At 36.8% G+C, this 20146-nt stretch overlaps 1 protein-coding gene across 1 annotated transcript in view; it reads right to left on the bottom strand.

Moving 5' to 3' along the window:
- LOC144980959 (uncharacterized) overlaps positions 1 to 20146 on the bottom strand; it is a 57913-nt gene that overhangs the window by 24447 nt on the left and 13320 nt on the right. Inside the window, exons 4-5 of the mRNA XM_078928971.1 lie at positions 7536 to 7613; positions 4932 to 5017 (exon numbers count right to left, since the gene is read on the bottom strand). Of these exons, the coding sequence (XP_078785097.1) occupies positions 4932 to 5017; positions 7536 to 7613 (164 nt within the window). The remainder of the gene's footprint in view (positions 1 to 4931; positions 5018 to 7535; positions 7614 to 20146) is intronic.

Genomic DNA, 20146 nt, shown 5'->3' with positions numbered 1-20146 from the left:
ACGACACCTGTTAAGCAAAATTACAATTTTTTGGGACAGAGACAACGCTGTTAACGGCCAGGTACTCATTTTACACCTGACTACAGTGAGACAATGTGAGTAAAGAGCAACAAGATATGAAGTGAGTAGAAAAGTGCCAGAAGACAATAGAGAATAAAAAAAATTTTCGCGGCGGTGGTGGGGTTTGAACCTGCGACCTTATTGGTACGACAACTCCGCCTGGCAGGTGAGAGCGTGGCTCTACCGTGTGAGCTATCCACGAATACAAAAAATATTCGTTTCAAACCCAAGTCATATTTCTAGAGCCCTCTCTCACCCACTTATTATTTTTTATTCTCTATTGTCTTCTGGCACTTTTCTACTCACTTCATATCTTGTTGTTACCAACATAAGTGCCTGCTCCACTCACTTTTCTGAATTAAAAATCACCCCATATACCGGAGCATACTCAATGTCTCAATCGTTTCTATGTTATATGTTTGTGTTGAGAATATTGGCTATAAAGCTTAACTGCTGGTCAAAAATAACTTCGCGATGGTTGTGCGCGAGCGAGCCTGCGATCTCCTAGAAGTGGGTGAGAGAGGGCTCTAGAAATATGACTTGGGTTTGAAACGATATTTTTTGTATTCGTGGATAGCTCACACGGTAGAGCCACGCTCTCACCTGCCAGGCGGAGTTGTCGTACCAATAAGGTCGCAGGTTCAAACCCCACCACCGCCGCGAAAAAATTTTTTATTCTCTATTGTCTTCTGGCACTTTTCTACTCACTTCATATCTTGTTGTTACCAACATAAGTGCCTGCTCCACTCACTTTTCTGAATTAAAAATTCACCCCATATACCGGAGCATACTCAATGTCTCAATCGTTTCTATGTTATATGTTTGTGTTGAGAATATTGGCTATAAAGCTTAACTGCTGGTCAAAAATAACTTCGCGATGGTTGTGCGCGAGCGAGCCTGCGATCTCCTAGAAGTGGGTGAGAGAGGGCTCTAGAAATATGACTTGGGTTTGAAACGAATATTTTTTGTATTCGTGGATAGCTCACACGGTAGAGCCACGCTCTCACCTGCCAGGCGGAGTTGTCGTACCAATAAGGTCGCAGGTTCAAACCCCACCACCGCCGCGAAAAATTTTTTTTTATTCTCTATTGTCTTCTGGCACTTTTCTACTCACTTCATATCTTGTTGTTACCAACATAAGTGCCTGCTCCACTCACTTTTCTGAATTAAAAATTCACCCCATATACCGGAGCATACTCAATGTCTCAATCGTTTCTATGTTATATGTTTGTGTTGAGAATATTGGCTATAAAGCTTAACTGCTGGTCAAAAATAACTTCGCGATGGTTGTGCGCGAGCGAGCCTGCGATCTCCTAGAAGTGGGTGAGAGAGGGCTCTAGAAATATGACTTGGGTTTGAAACGAATATTTTTTGTATTCGTGGATAGCTCACACGGTAGAGCCACGCTCTCACCTGCCAGGCGGAGTTGTCGTACCAATAAGGTCGCAGGTTCAAACCCCACCACCGCCGCGAAAAAAATTTTTTTATTCTCTATTGTCTTCTGGCACTTTTCTACTCACTTCATATCTTGTTGTTACCAACATAAGTGCCTGCTCCACTCACTTTTCTGAATTAAAAATTCACCCCATATACCGGAGCATACTCAATGTCTCAATCGTTTCTATGTTATATGTTTGTGTTGAGAATATTGGCTATAAAGCTTAACTGCTGGTCAAAAATAACTTCGCGATGGTTGTGCGCGAGCGAGCCTGCGATCTCCTAGAAGTGGGTGAGAGAGGGCTCTAGAAATATGACTTGGGTTTGAAACGAATATTTTTTGTATTCGTGGATAGCTCACACGGTAGAGCCACGCTCTCACCTGCCAGGCGGAGTTGTCGTACCAATAAGGTCGCAGGTTCAAACCCCACCACCGCCGCGAAAATTTTTTTTATTCTCTATTGTCTTCTGGCACTTTTCTACTCACTTCATATCTTGTTGTTACCAACATAAGTGCCTGCTCCACTCACTTTTCTGAATTAAAAATTCACCCCATATACCGGAGCATACTCAATGTCTCAATCGTTTCTATGTTATATGTTTGTGTTGAGAATATTGGCTATAAAGCTTAACTGCTGGTCAAAAATAACTTCGCGATGGTTGTGCGCGAGCGAGCCTGCGATCTCCTAGAAGTGGGTGAGAGAGGGCTCTAGAAATATGACTTGGGTTTGAAACGAATATTTTTTGTATTCGTGGATAGCTCACACGGTAGAGCCACGCTCTCACCTGCCAGGCGGAGTTGTCGTACCAATAAGGTCGCAGGTTCAAACCCCACCATCGCCGCGAAAAATTTTTTTATTCTCTATTGTCTTCTGGCACTTTTCTACTCACTTCATATCTTGTTGTTACCAACATAAGTGCCTGCTCCACTCACTTTTGTGAGTAAAGAGCCTTCTCCAAGGACTCAATCAGCCGCATAGATTTCCTTATCTTATGATATTTTGTCAATTTCTGCATACTTTCACAGCTATGGAGGATACACTAAAATGTTTAAAAAGTACATTTTTATTTTAAAACTAAAAACTTTTATGTACACAGCATAGAGATGGTAAACAAGGAAAACACATCACCTCTCAAATAAAAGGAACTAATTTAATTGCCTCTCTCTCATATATCCCGACCAGGACGAGGATAAAACTGAGCAATGTCAATCCAGAACAAAGACGAGAAAAATGTGGGAATGAAAAACAGATATAACGAATAGAAGGCACAGCAGAGTGACTTCTCCACCCACCATGTGAGATCAAATGACCCTATCCAAGACAAAATATTGCTCAACATGTTGACAATAAGAATGGACCAAAGTATTAGGATTTAATCACGATTCTCTTGTTGGTCTTGGTCGACATTAATGCACCTAGTTGTTTACCTGGTCATCTTATGGATCACTAGCAATTACTCTGTTATTTTAAAGAATTTCGTCCGTTATTTCAGACATTAAACAAAAAGTGATTAAAGCTTTCACACATTTATTCTCATCTCCCAGCAAGAACTTTTATCAACCTTTTAAATGTTTTCGCTCAAATGTAATGTAAATTACATCTTTTTTATAACTTAAGTTTGTTATTAAAAACACTTTCAAATGCAGGATTTTAAAAAAATTATGGTTAAAAGACACATTTCATCTCTACGTTCCTGTGAAATCTTTATAGCCCTCCCATTTCCCTTTAAAGTATCAGGTATGCATGTTATATGTTCCCTTTATACAGTTGTGAAATGTGGACACTTGACAAAGAATATACTAGTATGTTAGAGGCATTTGAGATGTGGATGTAACAGTGATGATACTCACAAAAAGTCAAAAAGGAGGAAAAGTCTCGGAAAAACGGAAAACTCACCTAGAACATTCTTGCACCACAGGAAAGTAGGCAGGATGACTTCTTTTGAGTACAATTTCAAAACGCCCGGAGTCCAGTAAAAGGAGGACATTTTTTATATATATATTTTTTTTTTTTTAAAAGGAGGTATTTTTTAAAGATTTATTATATTAAAAAAAAGTAAAAGGAGGAAATGAAGGAAATATCCGCGGATCGAGGATCTGAGGAGGAAAACCGAGGAAAGGAAAGAAAACAGCGGATTTCCGCGGATCCGCGGAAAAGTATCATCACTGATGTAAAGAAGAACGTTGAGGTTATCATGGACAGACAAGTATATAAACGAGGAAGTGCTGGCCAAGGTAAGAAAAGGAAGAATACTGATAGATGCCATCAGAAAGAGGCAGTTACGGTTTCTGGGACATGTGTGGAGGAGAGACAGAATAGAAAAGTTGGTAACATCTGGGATGATCAAAGGAAAGAGAACTAGAGGAAGAAAGAGAATGACATATTTGAATAACCTAAAATGGCCAACACTGCAGACTTCATGCGCACTGCAGAGATACGCGGAGACAGCTGACCAGCAACGTGCTCAAGAGTACAAGCCACGATGGATGATGATGATGCATTGGGACCAGTTGTGTCATAATCCAGTAACACAATGTTTACAACAATGTGGTTTGAAAAGGTTACATAAAAATGAATGATATTCTCAATAACAAAATAAAATGAAAGAAAACTCAAATCAAGCCATATGGTTCAAAAGGTTTTATACAGCTGATTAAAATATTTCACATATTTTCCGATTGCATGGTTCATGATTCCTGAACAGAAATAAAAACAAATAGCATTACTTTTAAATCACCATTTTGTGTTGAAGAGCACATGCAACAGATATTTTCACAATCATTCTCTGTGTGTCGCTCTTGGAAATGATTGAGTTAAGAGTAGCTACTCCAAATCGATCTTTCAAATCATAAGTACATGGAATATATTACCTGGTATGGAAAGTACATATAATTATAAGACTTTTGATAACACAATCAACCAGATAGGGCAATTAGTTCAAAAGTTATGCAGAAGTTTTTGGTGACATTTCAAATAGGCCCAACCTCATTTAGAAATCCCACTGACAGCATAAACGATAATCCCAAACAACTCAAATTTCTTGAACTTCACAACACTACTACACAAATCAGTCAATTTTTTTTCACGACTGTGACTGTATTAAAAAGTTAGAAATTATTGCATTAAAAATGCTTAAAAAATCATATGTGCGCAATATTCGAGAAATGTCATCAGTATGTAGAAAAACGTTTGAATTTTGATAAGAACTCATTTTCTATACAAAAGCCTCGACTAAAATTAACAAAATCTCTGAAGTTTTTCACATTGCAACTTATTTCCTTAGGCACAATGACAAATAATGATGACATGTGCTACATTTGGTAAGATCATGGCATTATGGTGAGGAAATTCCTTAGCTTTTGAGCTGCACAATTCAAAATATAAGAGGTCCCTTATTTTTATGTCATGTAAATAGTAAATCAATTAACTTACCACCACTGGCATTTGAAATCCTTTCTTTCTTTTTCTTTTTCTTCTCTTTCGTATTTTCCTCTTTTGTTTCCTCTTCAGAGAATACTCTATTATCACAATTAAAGAAAATAACAATCATGATTGATCTGTTAAGATTTTGAATTTAATGATCCTTGCACATTTTCGCATTGAAAATATAAACAATTAAATGTCTCTTATTCCTACCTCTCAGTAAATGATCACAGTAAGCATCTGAGCTAAAGTATGGCGTCTAATTCTCGAAATAAGGCAGAGAGTCGCATAAAGGGGTAAAAGATTAAAGGACTAACAACATTGTAAGAAGCAATGATACACAAGTTTATACAAAGTATACAGATCAGATAAATACATAAGTTTATTATAAATCAGTGCCTGCAGTACTTTTGACTCACATCTGATTAAGAATAATGTGAGACAAAGGGAACTAGTTCAAGGTAAAAATGGAAACAGAACCAGCACCACTCTCAAATGATATTACACAAAGATGGCAGTATCTTGTTATTTATATGGTTTCAATTTCATACCTACACAAAATCACTATGACTGAAAACTGGTTGAACAACCAAAATATGTGGTTTTGCTTTTTTCATTTCTTATTCAGTGGGAAAATCAGGAAATGTTTGCCACAATTTTATTTTCATATTTATTTAAAGCAAGGATGTGTGACTCATTCAATTTTTTTTTCTGTTTTTGTTTTGAATACCTTATCAATTATCAATGAATGCTGTTTATATAATTGATAAATTGTAACTATGCACAAAAGTTCACAGAGCATTTAAAGGTTTTTTAAAAAATCTATTAGCTCTTAAACAATACAATACAATACGAATACTTTATGAACCAATTTTAAAAGTTAAAAGGAAGTTGTAATGAAATCCATATAAGTAATAATTCAATACTAATGGACGAAGATCATGTGGCTTTATTTTGTATTGATGAAATTTTTTATGAGTTTAGAATATTTTTGGTTACAAAGTCTTTGTAGGTGTGTAATGTGCTCCAATTTTTGTATGTTAACAAAGCAAAAATCCATACAAGAATACAAACGAAATTCAATTTAAAGTCAGAATGCATTTGTCGTCGTAAGATATTGTGAAATTTTATTTATCTCTAATCCAGATCTTAATCCGGGCATTACTTGTAATGATGATGATAATAATAATAATAATAATAGTAATAATAATAATAATAATAATAATAATAATAATAATAATAATAAATAATAATAATAATAATAATAATATAATAATAATAATATATTGGGACAATTCCTTGGGAGCTGAATTTTTTAAATATAAAAAGTCATCACAAAGGTGTGAAGGATAAAATATTCCTGTATCCCCTGTTAGTGTCCATTGCAACAGCCAATCGGGTGTGTGGTTGAATTGCTCGTCATCATCATCACAGATATGTGAACAATAGAATTTACTTGTAATCCCATGTCATTGTCATCGACTGCCATTGTCACGAGGAGGACACCCCACCAATGACTTCATCAGAAAAATGTGAAATCGTGATGCTGTTGCAACGATTTGTCCAAGAAAGAACCCTGACCCCTCTGACTTAGATTTATGGATCAGATTATCAGTCAAGTTCCTGCTGAAGTAACCCAAAATAGAAGTCAACAAGTCTCCCTGATTACAATGGCTTTCCAACATGACCAAAAAAAATGAAGAAGAAACGAGACCAAAAAAGAAAAAAAAGAAGTTGAATACAACCAGTAAATCTTTCATTAGAAATTGTATTGCCAGTCATGAGTCTGGATAAATGCAGAGGGGAGTGTGATAATTCTGATCATTTGCACAATTCCATGGCTACAGCTGCTGTGAAAAAATAATAATCTAGATCCATTTGCCCCATCCACTTCCCTTTTGACAAACTACTCATCATCATCATCATTGCCTTTTTCACCCTGGGTCAGGGTATAGGTCAGAGACAAACAGTTTCCATCCTTCTCTATCCTGAGCTAACTTTCTTATCTCGTTCTTTGTCTTATCACTTCTCTGTACATCAGCTTCTTTAATTCTTCTCTAAGATCTTCTGCCCTGAGGGTTCCAGTCCAATACTTTCTTTGTTGTAGTAGAGTCATTCTTTCTAAGGGTGTGTCCAATCCACCTCCATCATCTTCTTCCTATTTCCTCTCCTACTGGTTTCTGCTGTGTTCTTTTCCATACTTCTTCATTCTTATTTTATCCATCCATAAATGGTCTTGTGTCACTTTTAACACTTGGTGCCAGTTTGTCTAGGCTGACGTCGAAAAATGGGAGTGTCACAAAAATTCATGCAACTAGCACAGGTGCCAGCAACTTAGATAAGTGGCCCGAGCTTTTATCTGAGATAAATTTTGGACAATACAAAATCATCAGAAAATATCTAAGAAAATTTCAAAATCCCGGAATTCCGCGAGAGATTACTATCCCTGAGTGATAGACAAAATGTTGTTACTATCAGTGATCTATGTATGTGTGTGTGTTTGTTTGGCAAACTATACTACAATAATCCACATGTCAAACTCAAGCTTTAACAGCTGATCAATTTTGCTTGCCTCAAACTGAATTCTATTAAGCAAAAAGTTAAATCACTTACTCTATTTCCAAAGATGCTGACCTATCCCAGACTTCAGGAATTCCTTTGGCACCAATTCGCTCTCTCTCCTCTCTTCGCCTAGTTTAAAGAGAAATGGATGACTCATTATGCAATAAACAAAAAGAGAATCAATTTGTATTAATACAAACTATGAAATCAAATCTGTACTTTTTAAATTTGTCTTAAAATCTGTTTTCTTCAAAATCACCTTCAATTGATTAGTTGACAACACAGACACCAGTATTTTCACAAGGAAATTAATACCTTGAATTAAAACATTTAAACATGGACAGTTTTCTTCTTCAATTAGCCCAATGTCATTATAAAAATGTCCCCTATACTGCTTAACTATTACTGCTTAACAAGCAGGCTTTAGACCAAACAGGGGAACAAGAGACCAAATATTTAATATCAGGACACTGATTGAAAAAAGCAGGGAGGCAAACATAGATCTACACATGTGCTTCATAGATTACAGCAAAGCGTTTGACTGCGTAAATCACGAACAAATAGTAACAACTTTGAAGAACTTAAACTGCCACTATAAAATAGTCAATCTCATAAACAATCTTTACCAACAACAGACAGCAATGGTTAGACTAGAATATGGACTTACAAAATGGTTCCCAATAAAGCGGGGAGTGAGGCAGGGGTGCATCCTTTCACCTTCACTATTCAGCCTATACACCGAAACAATAATGCGTGATGTAATGACAGAAGAAAAAGATGAAGAGTACAGTGCCGTGAAGATAAATGGCAGGAATATCTCTGACCTACGATATACAGACGACACGGCGCTATTGTCAACAACATCAACAGGTCTCAACAAACTAGTAAAATCGGTAAAAAAACATAGTGAAGACAAAGACCTATTATTAAACGCAAAGAAAACGAAAATAATGAGCACAGATATTAGCAGCACTGCTCAGGTCGAAATAGAAGGAGAACAACTGGAAAATGTTACAAATTTCATTTACCTTGGAGCACAAATAGAAGCCAATGGAAAATCGGCACCAGATATCAGGAGAAGACTTGCAATTGCAAGCAACAAACTAAACAAAATGATGGCAATCTGGAAGAGCGAGGAAGTCAGACTGAAAATGAAGATCCTAACATCCTGTATTTTTCCTACTGCAATATATGGATGCGAGACATGGTCTATAACCAAAGAATCAGAAAAGAGAATAACCGCCTTCGAAATGAAATGCTATAGAAAACTCTTACGCATCCCGTGGACAAACAAAGAAAGCAATGCAAACATCATGAAAACACTAGGACTAAAAAAGTCCCTGCTAATGAGTAAGATAAAAAAGCTGAAACTCAATTACTTTGGGCACCTGAAAAGACACGACACACTAGAGAGAGATGTACTGGAGGGCATGGCGGAGGGCAAAAGAGGCAGAGGAAGACCACAAAGAAGATGGCAACAGGATATACAGGAATGGCTCAACAACGGCGTGACGGAATGTGGCAGATGGGCACAAGACAGAGACTTCTTCCGAAGGACTGTGTGGGAGGCTACGTCCAAGTGATATGCCACAGAGAGAGAGAGAGAGAGAGAGAGATACTGCTTAAAAGGTCAAGATATTGCAAATTTAACCATTGTTAATGGATTACTATTCCTTACACCTCATCATCTGCCTTGGGCATATCTATTCGATAATTACTTGTTTGATTGCATTCTTCCAGCTAATTATCCTCTCTCCTAACAAGACTCTGCGTGCGCTTAAATGCCTTTGGGTTCGAGTCTCTATCAGAGACTAGCCAATTGCACTTAGTATTCTCGCCTTTCCCGCTAATTTTGAGCCCAACCCAGGTTGGTTAATCAAAATACATGAACCTCATTGGCTATTAAGAAATCTCCATTCTTTTTTATTGGCTATTCCAATAATTGTTTCGCATGCCAATTTTAACAAAAGTTAATCTCCCTCACAACAGTTCTCAAATTTCATACTTGTAAAAAAGTTTTAACTATCTCTCGGCTGAAGGTAAATTATGATTGGCTTAACCTGTTCTAGGTGGAATGAGATATTACTGTGAATTCAATGCAATTGATTATTATTATTACTATTATCATTCGTGTCTAATTTATTTGTGCTATATTCTACGGATGTTCGTAAGTTGAAATACTCGTACAAAACTATAGATAAAAGTATATTATACTATAGTTAACATTTCTTTATGATCTATGCCATTATTTTCATTTATATTCAATATGTATATGTGATGCCTGTAATCTACCATCAATCGCCTGCCACACATCGTAAGGTAATCATAATTATACATAATTCCTTTATTCTAAAATATAAGGGACAAAACCCTGTTAAATTCTCATCATGTAAGATAGTTCAACTGTCAGTTGATGTTTGATATACAAATGGAATAATTATAATAATCCCCATTATCATGGAGTTATTGCTTCTCCTTGCCTTGGTCGGCAAATAAAAGCTATTATGAGGTGTCATTCAAGGATGAAACAGTGGCGAAAGATAAACTAGAATTGGCTCTTAAGACCTTTTTGTTTAAACTATTAATTGAAGAGCCGTGGCACCCCAGAACAATCCTAGCCACAGAAGAAACAGTCATTGCTTTTAAAAAAGGTCTGTGAGGAACAAGAACCAACCCTTGAACTTGCAGACAGTGCACTAGATGCCAGTCCTGTCCCAAGAAGGCTACCAAACATGCAAGCCCAGCTTTGGAAGTCAATAACCGCAACTTGAGATCGATAATCGGCTGAATTTAAGTTAAAGATAAGCCAAACAGGCTCAAATTCTCAAATTAACAACCCAGTGACACATATGATTAAAATTAAATAAATAAATAGATAAATAAAATAATAAATAATTTAGTCCACTCAATTAGAGTCATTCTTCCTGTGATAAAAAAATACAGGATTAATAGATAAAAGTGTAAAATATACATCATCCATATTCTTCATTCTACCTTTCACTTATTCTCTCTATCTTTTCCTGTAACATCTAATTAAACTTTTGTATGGAATTGTTATTATTGAATTGGGTGTTACTATTGTATTGGCTCACTTGCTATTATTACAGTTAGTTATAAGGGACCTCACGGTTATTCTTAATCACCCCTATATTAAACCTGAGCCGTTTGTGATGTAGATTGAATGGTGCAGCTGGTAACGATAGCCATAGCACACATACTAGGTTCAAACCCAGACCATTGAGCTTATCATTTGGATATGAATCCACATAAAGCACTCCCCCCCCCCCCCCCCCCCCCCTTCCCACAATAACAGAAATACCTCTTTCTGTTATAAATGCAAGCTGTCTATTTTCTCGAAACATTTGAAAAAACTGGATGCCAAAAGTGGTCTCTGTGTATATCATATCATATCATGTACAGAGTTATTTTGAATGCCCTGCATATTTAAATTCAATCATAACTATATTGGGCATTGCTTGTTTCTTTATCAAGCATATTTTGAATCTGTCGACCAAAGTAGCATTTCTCTTTTCATACTTGATACTGTTCCAAAGCACAGTCCACAGGAATGCTTATCGCCGGTGCTTATAAGTAGATTCTGATTTTTGTCATGATTTCTATGCTCCAATAAAAGTCAAAACATTTTCACTCTGAACTGATATAGCTGTAGCTACTAGGTTGTGACTGAACTGTTATTGGTCCATTTAAAAGTCATATAATTGCATAGCTGCCAACTTTTCAAAAATAAAATAAGGAACGCTCATTTGGCCCGGGATGAGGGGATGACGTGTGCGCCCCCCCTTCATCGAATTGCAACATATAAAAGTCAGCCTTTTTAATTACTATTACTAACACTAACAAGTTTGAGAAAACAGAGGCCAGTCCAAATGTTGCCAAATTATCGGGTTTAGTACCAGCACATTTGAATCGTTAAAATGACACTTTCCACAATGAGATCAAAATTTCAGAACATACAGTATAAAGAAAGAATTCAACTGCCTCAACTTTGATAAGGACCAATACACAAGAAGCACAATTGTAAAATAAATGAAATAACTTAGGATGGTTAGAAATGCATAACTGCCAACCTGGTACATCACTTGAGAGGGCGTTTTGGGGTAAAAATTAGGTGAGTTCAGATAAAAAGTAGGCGATAGCATATATGTTTTCTTTCATGCAACATAATGTTCTTTAAGTAGTACACAATAATAGTAGTTATAGTAAAATGCACCTCTAAATATTGGAGAATTCCTAATTCTTTACTTTGACAAGATAAACACACCTAAAAATGGAGTATACTTAATTTTCTTGAACCTAAACCGTTACAAAAGCTTGCTTGAAAAAAAAAATAATTAAAATCAGATGAAGATGTTTTTTTAAAGGGATTAAATTTATATTTCATAAATTAATAAAAGGAAATAATCATTGTCATGCTTAATCTATATAAGCAATTGATTTTCTGATTGAATACCTTCCAATCAAAGATGTGGATTTAATTTTATTCTTAATTAAAATAATATTTGTAACAAATAGTGAAAGTATCAATACTGTCTTAGAATATTCAAAGTATATCGAGGCTTACATCCATATTCTATGCAAATCTCCAATACATTATGAAAGGTTTGAGTAAAAAACAGGCGTCATATAAACGAATGGAACTTTTTTAATTGTTGAAAATCATTTATGATAGAGGCATAATTCAAATTAAAGAGCTACACAAATGGAGATTATGCTCTCCTGGACAACAATAATAATAATAATAATAATAATAATAATAATAATAATAATAATAATAATAATAATAATATTTTTTTAAAAATAACAATAATAGTAGTAGTAATAGTAATAATAATGGATCAATAATAATAATTCATTAGGCTCACATGCCTTGTTTACCACAAATTTGTCAAAAATTACAAAATACGGATTTTGAACTAAAAATAAGGACTTACGGACTCAGGAAGTCAAATACGGAACAAATCCGTTTTTAACGGAACGGTTGGCAGCTATAGAATAGAATAGAATAGAAGGTATCGACGTCGCTTGATTAGGCCACTGGCCTGTCGCCGAGTCTTTCCAGTCACTGAATGTCTTGTTCACAACTGATCTAATGCATTTCCCTACCTGATCTTGTGATCAGGGGCTAGCCTACACTACACTTTCTCTACTGATCTTTTGATCATAGCTATTTTGGGTGGGAGGCACTTCTACACTATGCACATAACTTTCCATCACAGCATCTAATCTATTCTTGAAAGCATTGACACTCGGCGCTTCAACGACATTTGCTGGCAATGCGTTCCAACGTTCAATTACTCTCTGTGTAAAAAAGTTCTGTCGAAGGGTGGTTTTAACCCTGGGTTTCAGAAGTTTATATGAGTGGCCCCTGGTGACTGATTTTTTGTCTACTGTGAACAGCCTATCCTGAGTCGCGTACAAGCAATGTGTGAACTTATAGGTCTCAATCATATCACCTCTCAAACGCCGATAGACCATACTTGGCAGGCCTACTCTTTTCAGGCGCTGTTCATAACTCAAGTCCTTGAGTCCACTAACGACCTTTGTTGCTCGCCTAAGCACACTCTCTATAAGCTTCTTATCTTTTTCAAGGTAAGGTGCCCATACACAGTTTCCGAACTCCAAATGTGGTCGGACCAAAGCTGCAAACATTAACTTCATAGTGTCACAGTCAAGATAGTCAAAAGATCTCCTTATCAGTCCAACCATTCTGTTAGCTTTGTTGACCTGCCTTTCCAAATGCTGTGAAAACTTGAGCTCTGGGTCCATATGAACTCCCAGATCTTTCTCCAATGTTGTCTCTTGTAAATCAATTATCTCCTCACTCCCATGTTTTCTCATTTTGTAGGTTGCTTTCTGGTTTTTGTTGCCTAAATGGAGCACTTTGCATTTGTCGGCATTAAACTTTAGCTGCCAAGTATCAGCCCAATCGACCAAACTATCAAGATCACTCTGAAGTCTCTTTATATCAACCTCACTGTCAGCCTCACCATACACTTTCGTATCATCTGCATACATAGAACACAAGCCTGATACAGTCTCTGGTAAATCATTGATGAATGCTACGAAAAGTGATGGTCCAAGCACACTACCTTGTGGCACCCCACTCCTTACACACGCCCAATCAGACAACTGTCCGTTAATACAAACTCGTTGACGCCTGTCCGTAAGAAAATTAACAATCCAGGCAAGTACTTCACCTTGAACTCCAAGTGCCCTCAGTTTGACCTTTAGGCGCTCATGCGGGACAGAGTCAAATGCCTTTGAAAAATCTAGGTAAATTGCGTCTACGGAAGACCCACTGTCTAATAGAGATGTCCAGTCTTCTAGAGTAGCTAACAAGTTTGTTACACATGAACGCCCAGACACAAAGCCATGTTGGCAACCTGATAACAGTTCATTTGAGGTCAGATGGTCAATCAGGCTGTCTCTAACAATTCCTTCCATAACTTTGCATATCACACTTGTAAGGCTGACAGGCCGATAATTTCCTGGTGAACTCTTTTCTCCTTTCTTAAACAGGGGTGTGACCTGCGCTTCTTTCCAGTCTGAAGGAAGAACACCTTCCCTCAAGGATTTCTCAAACACGAGAGCCAGAGGGCCAGCAAGCTGAACAGCTAGTTCCTTTAGTACCCTAGGGTGGAAACCATCCGGACCTGGCGACTTGTTTGGATTCAAGGAAAGAAGTCGCTTTCGAACATCTTCACTGTCTATAGCTATACTCTCCAGTTTAGTGCCAGTGTCTTTCATCTCACATTCTGGTACATCACTAAGGTCCTCATTTGTGAAAACACTACTAAAAAAGGAGTTTAGCACGTTTGCCTTTCCTTTATCAGATGACACTTTTCTTTCTCCATCCTTTAAGTCAGCCACTCCCTCTTGTGTTCTAGTTTTTGTCCTGGCGTAAGCAAAAAATGCCTTAGTGTTTTTCTTTGCGTTCTGAGCAATATTCTTTTCCAAGTTCCTAACTGCTGACCTACAAGCACTTTTAGCCTGGTTCCTAGCACTAGTGTATAGCAGGTAGTCCTTGCCATCTCTTGACTGCATATACTTTTGATAAGCGTGCTTCTTTTTCTGAATTTTAGCAGTCACATCACTGTTCATCCACTGTGGTCTGGACCTAGCAACACCAATCTTCACCTTAGGCACGCAAACCTCAATAACAGACATAACCTCCTTCTTGACTGTATTCCAAGCAACTGTTACGTCCATGTCTCTAATTTTGTCAGAAATGTTAAGAGATTGCACAGAGTCCCTAAGCATGTTATAGTCACCTTTTGTATAATTGAAACGATTCCCAAGCTGTGCCTTCCTCTCTGTATAACATTTCAAGCCAAACAGTAAAGTCTGATGATGGCTTTTGCCTAATGGTGCACTATGTCTAACTGTCTCAATCATGTCTTGCTCACTGGTGAACACTAAGTCAAGAACATTTGGGGTCTGTTCATTTGGAAAATGTGTCGGCTTTTTCACATGCTGAACAAGAAAGCTGTCCCTAACAGCTTCCATAAACTTTGACGATGGATGATCACAGTCTTTGGGAGAAATTTCATCAACCCATTTCAGTGCTGGATGGTTGAAGTCGCCAACTACCAAGACATGAGACCTGCCCACTGACAATTTGACTAAAAGCTCATTTACTAGAACATCATTTTCTTTTGAACTACTGGGAGACCTATACACTGTGCCCACTAAAAGGCTATCTTTTGACTTGAGAGAAATCTCACACCACACTGACTCTTGTGCTGTTTGATTCTTGCTATCCAGCTTCACAGGTTGAGCACCATGACTTTTCTTTACCCACACTGCAACACCCCTATGGCACTGGTCCTGACCCATATTGTGAAAAACAATCATAACCCTGTAGCTGCAGTTCAACTGGTTCAATCCTTCCACTGTGATTCTTTGGCAATGTCTCTGTAATACACACAATGTCTGCACCTTCATGCGCTATCACACTTAAAAGTTCACTCCTTTTATTCATTACAGAGTCTGCATTTGTGTAAAAGCATTTTAAAGGTCCATTATGTACAGGTACTGTTTTATGACTAGAGACACTCTGTACACTGTTTTTATGATTGGAGACGCTATGTACACTGGATTTATGACTTGATACACTATTTACACTGTTTTTATGATTAGAGATGCTATTTACATTGTTGTTTTTTTTGACTAGAGACACTATTTACACTGTTTTTAATACTAGAGACACTATGTACACTGTTTTTATGACTATTTACACTGTCTTTCGGCTTATTGCCTACTTTGCTTCCACCGGAGGGAAATCTTCGGTCACCCCCGACTTGTCTGCTGTTAGTCCTTTGTTTTGCTTTCTGGTGGCATTGACAACTCTCCCATACCTCACTATCCAATTCTCGTCCCCCCCCTGACTCTTGGTTTCCTCTCGCTTTTTGTTCCTCAACTCGATCAGATTCTTCATTTCCTGCCTTTCTAAAGGGGTAGAGTCTTTCTTAATGTACACGTTCTTGAACTCATCTACATCTTTCAGTTTTCTAGCTTCCTTCAAGACTCTATTAATCTGCGTTTTGTCCTTGACAGTGACTAACATGGGTCTGGTAGCAATGTACACTGTATGTAGCTATGTAATTGTAATTTTCTTTTCTTTCAAGGTTCATTTTTTTATGTTAGGCCAATGCTTTCTCTGTCTCATAAAGTAAAGCATCGAGGTCTTTGCAAAACTACCACGACGACTATAAAGCTTTAGAGTTTCTTGTCACAAGGAAGAGTCTTGGCATCACAGTGAAATGAGGCATGTAACGTGTGAGGCACTCCTGTTTTTTTTACAAACATTTGTGTCTTCTATTTTTTCAATGACAAATTATATACATCATCGTGTTCATCACCTCAGTCTCTCCAACTTAATTAATCAGGTTTGGTAATAATTGTTATAAAAGAAATATATCTAGAATAAAATAATTTACAATCCCATCATGGCATGGCTGCTCTCCACTTCTGGTGATTGAACAGGATTAAAATTTGAACACGGCACTCAAATGCCATCTAAAATTCGATTTGCAGGCTCTTGTAATCATTTACTGCTTATTATACCATAGGTTTGGTATATGTTGTGTCTCATTAAAAAGTCATGCATATCTAGATACTCTTTTATTTTTATGTATTGGTTTACACCATCTGACCTATAACAAACAATAAAGTCATGGATTTTGAGTTTGAGCTTTTTTATATCGCGCAATATCCACTATACATGCTCAAAGTGTTATACATAAGGGTCCATGACCAACAGCAACACGTAACAATGTAGAACAAGACATGACACCTATATTACTATATTTTTCCGACAGAGACAACGATCTTAACGGCCAAGTACTCATTTTACACCTGAGTATTGTGAGCAGGGGTGAGAATGATGAAAGATGCAAGGAAGCTACTGTCAGGAAGATGAGATTATCTCTTCCGTAAAAAACCAAGACTAAAATTGGATTCTGGAATGTACGAACCATGTACAGTGTTAGCAAGCTGGCACAAGTCACAGCTGAAAAGCGACATTATGACCAAGATATCTTAGACATTAGCGAGAGTAGATGGACATGAGCTGGAAGGATGAAAACTAGCAAAGCAGAAACTGTTCTCAATGAAGCAGAAGAAGCAGTGAGAGTTGGTAATTTAGGCAGAGTTTATAAGATTGCTACACATTTAAATTACTAAACAATGTTTGGAGAACAAAAGGTTACAGTAGGAAAATCAAACTAAAAATTTAACTAGGATGTGTTATTTTAACACTTCTGTACGGAACCAATTGCTGGAGAATGACAGACAGCAGCATGAACAAATGCCCATGAAGAATTATGAATATTTACTGGCCAAATAGAATTAAAAATGAAATTAATTTTATCTCGTATTGTTCACATCAAAAAGTCAGTATCCTTCCATGATGTTTTAAAGCCTGCTTGGTTAAAGACACCATAAAACTTGACAAATAGTTGAATAAAAATGGCCAATGAATGTTGCTCGAACAAATAGTGAGGTAGCTCGAGATTTTTAGTGGGTTCTTTGTTAGGATTCAAGACAGTCAGTCAGCGATTAATTGTTCAACTAAAAACTTATTAATAAACAGGACATAATTCATGTATCAAATTTCCAACAGTATCGTAATAGTTATTTCCTTGAAAGGGGAGTTATAAATGTTACTACATTACTTTATTACATCCCTCCTCCTATAACTAATATCATAACAATTAAAACTTAACAATGTTAACATACTTAGCAGCATTGGAGGAAGCTGAATATTCAACAAAAAATTAATCAAAGATTTAATTATATTAAAACTGTGGACGATGATAGACATTGAAATGATTTGCACCTTATGATTATACAACCAACAATTCAGTCAGTTACAAATCTATTTTGTGGGAGCACAAAAGTGTTTAAATTCATGAGCAGTGAAACTTGGAACATTATCTGAGACAATCTTGTCTGGTAATCCATGAGTGGAAAAGATTTCCTTCAATTCTACTATTGTGTCAAATGCAGTGATGGTATTCATTAATTTGACTTCTAACCACTTAGAATGCGAATCTATGACAATCGAGAACATTTTGTTCACGAAGGGTCCTGCAAAATCAAAATGGATAAGTTTCCTTGGTTCAAGCAGTCAATCCCAACTTTGTAGGGGTGCCTTAGTGGGATGATTAGCATGGTGGGCACAAGTAGAATACAGTTTAACAAACTTTTCAATATCAGCGTCCATTTGTGGCCACCAAACACGACCGTGCAAATTCTTCATTTTTGATGCATCAATGTGTGTTCATGTAATGTAGTGAGAAACATCTTTATGTAAACTCTTAGAATTACAACTCATTTGTGGCCACCAAAACCACGACCGTGCAAGATTCTTCATTTTTGATGCACCAATGTGTGTATCATGTAATGTAGTGAGAACATCTTTATGTAAACTCTTAGGAATTACAACTCTAGATCCCCAAAGGATACATCCATCTTCTAGACTTAGTTCCAGTTTTCTGTTTTTAATAGGCTTTAACTCATCATGTATACAATCATCTACCCAACCATTCATACAATAGTTGTATACTTTTATCAAACATTCATCTTTATGAGTCTCATTCCTTACATCATTGACATTGACATATGAGTTGTTATCAATTATTGAGAATAATATTTCAATATCATCTGGAATATAGCAACAATTTTGCTTTTCTAATGGAAGTCTAAGACTGACTGCGCTATTCTCAGAACCTGGTTTGTGCCTTAGCTCATAGTCATACGCTGCTAGTGTAAATGCCCATCTCTGAACCCTTGGTGAGGCCTGTTCAGGCAGTGACCTATGTTCACCAAATAAGCCCAATAAAGGCTTGTGATCTGTGAAGATGGTGAATTTCCTTCCATTAAGAAATTTGTGAAATTTTCGAACCCCAAAGATGATACTGAGACCTTCTCTAGCTAATTGGGAATAATTTTTCTCGGCTGGGTCTAAAGATTTACTTGCATATGCAATTGGTCTGTCTCCATCATCATTAACATGAGACAAGATTGCATGCAAACCATTTGGTGCGGCATCGCATGTTAAAACAATTTTCTTTCTTGGGTTATAGTGAATAAGCAAGGTTTCTGAAGATAACATGTCTTTGGCTGCATTAAAAGCCCTCTCTTGGTCTGCCCCATTGCCATAGCACATTCTTTCGTAATGGTCGGTATAAGGGGAAAAGGGTATTTGACAGGCTTCCTATAAATTTAGTATAGTAATTTATCATACCAAGAAAAGCTTTGAGTTTCTGTGCATTTTCAGGTGCAATGGCTTCTTTGATTCATTTTTCTTTGTTGATTCTAAGACCTTTCTCGCTGACCAACTTCAAAATTGTTTCCAGTGTTTGAAGATGCTCGGTGTCATCTTTATCAGTGACATATAGATTGTCAAAATAAACACATACATTTGGCATATTTTGGAAAATACACATCCATCACATTCTAAAATATACCTGGACTAGAACTAATGCCAAAACACAGTCTCTCATATTGATACAGTCCCTTATGTGTGTTTATTGTTGTATATACTTCATGGAGTTAGGATTCAACTTTAAATTGTGTGTAGGCGCGTGTAGGCGTGAGAAAAATCAAGTTCCTGAATTTTTCACCCTTTGACAGTTTTTGCGCAATGTCTTCAATATTTGGAATCGGGTATATTTTCTATTCTATTTCTCTGTTCACAGTAATCTTATAATCACCACAGATTCGAATAATACCGTCCTTTATCTGCACAGACACAATGGGAGTAGCCCAGTCTGAGCTCTCTACTTTGTGAATGGTCCCATTTTAACTCCAATCTGTCGAGTTCCTTTTCAATTTTTTTTCTAATTGCATATGGTGGGACTCTAGCTTTACAATATTTCGGGTTGGTATCTTCACCTTTAACGATTAATAGAGGTAACTTCATAGAACTCCCTTTGTGTTGAACATTTACTAAACCTTCATAGAACTCCCTTTGTGTTGAACATTTACTAAACATTCTCCCACCACTGGTACAGTGTGACAGTATAGGTTTGCAACTTTTTGGAACACTTTTGAACTTGAATATCATTCTTTAAAATGTTGTGAAATTCAAGGTCGGTGATAACAGTGATGGCTGCACCCGTATCAAGCTGAAAATG

The sequence above is a fragment of the Berghia stephanieae genome, chromosome 10 (assembly GCF_034508935.2).
Source record: "Berghia stephanieae isolate SIO BIC M18660-M18661 chromosome 10, UCSD_Bste_1.3, whole genome shotgun sequence".
NCBI classification, from domain to species: Eukaryota; Metazoa; Mollusca; class Gastropoda; order Nudibranchia; family Aeolidiidae; genus Berghia; species Berghia stephanieae.
This window is presented reverse-complemented; position numbering and strand designations above follow the sequence as displayed.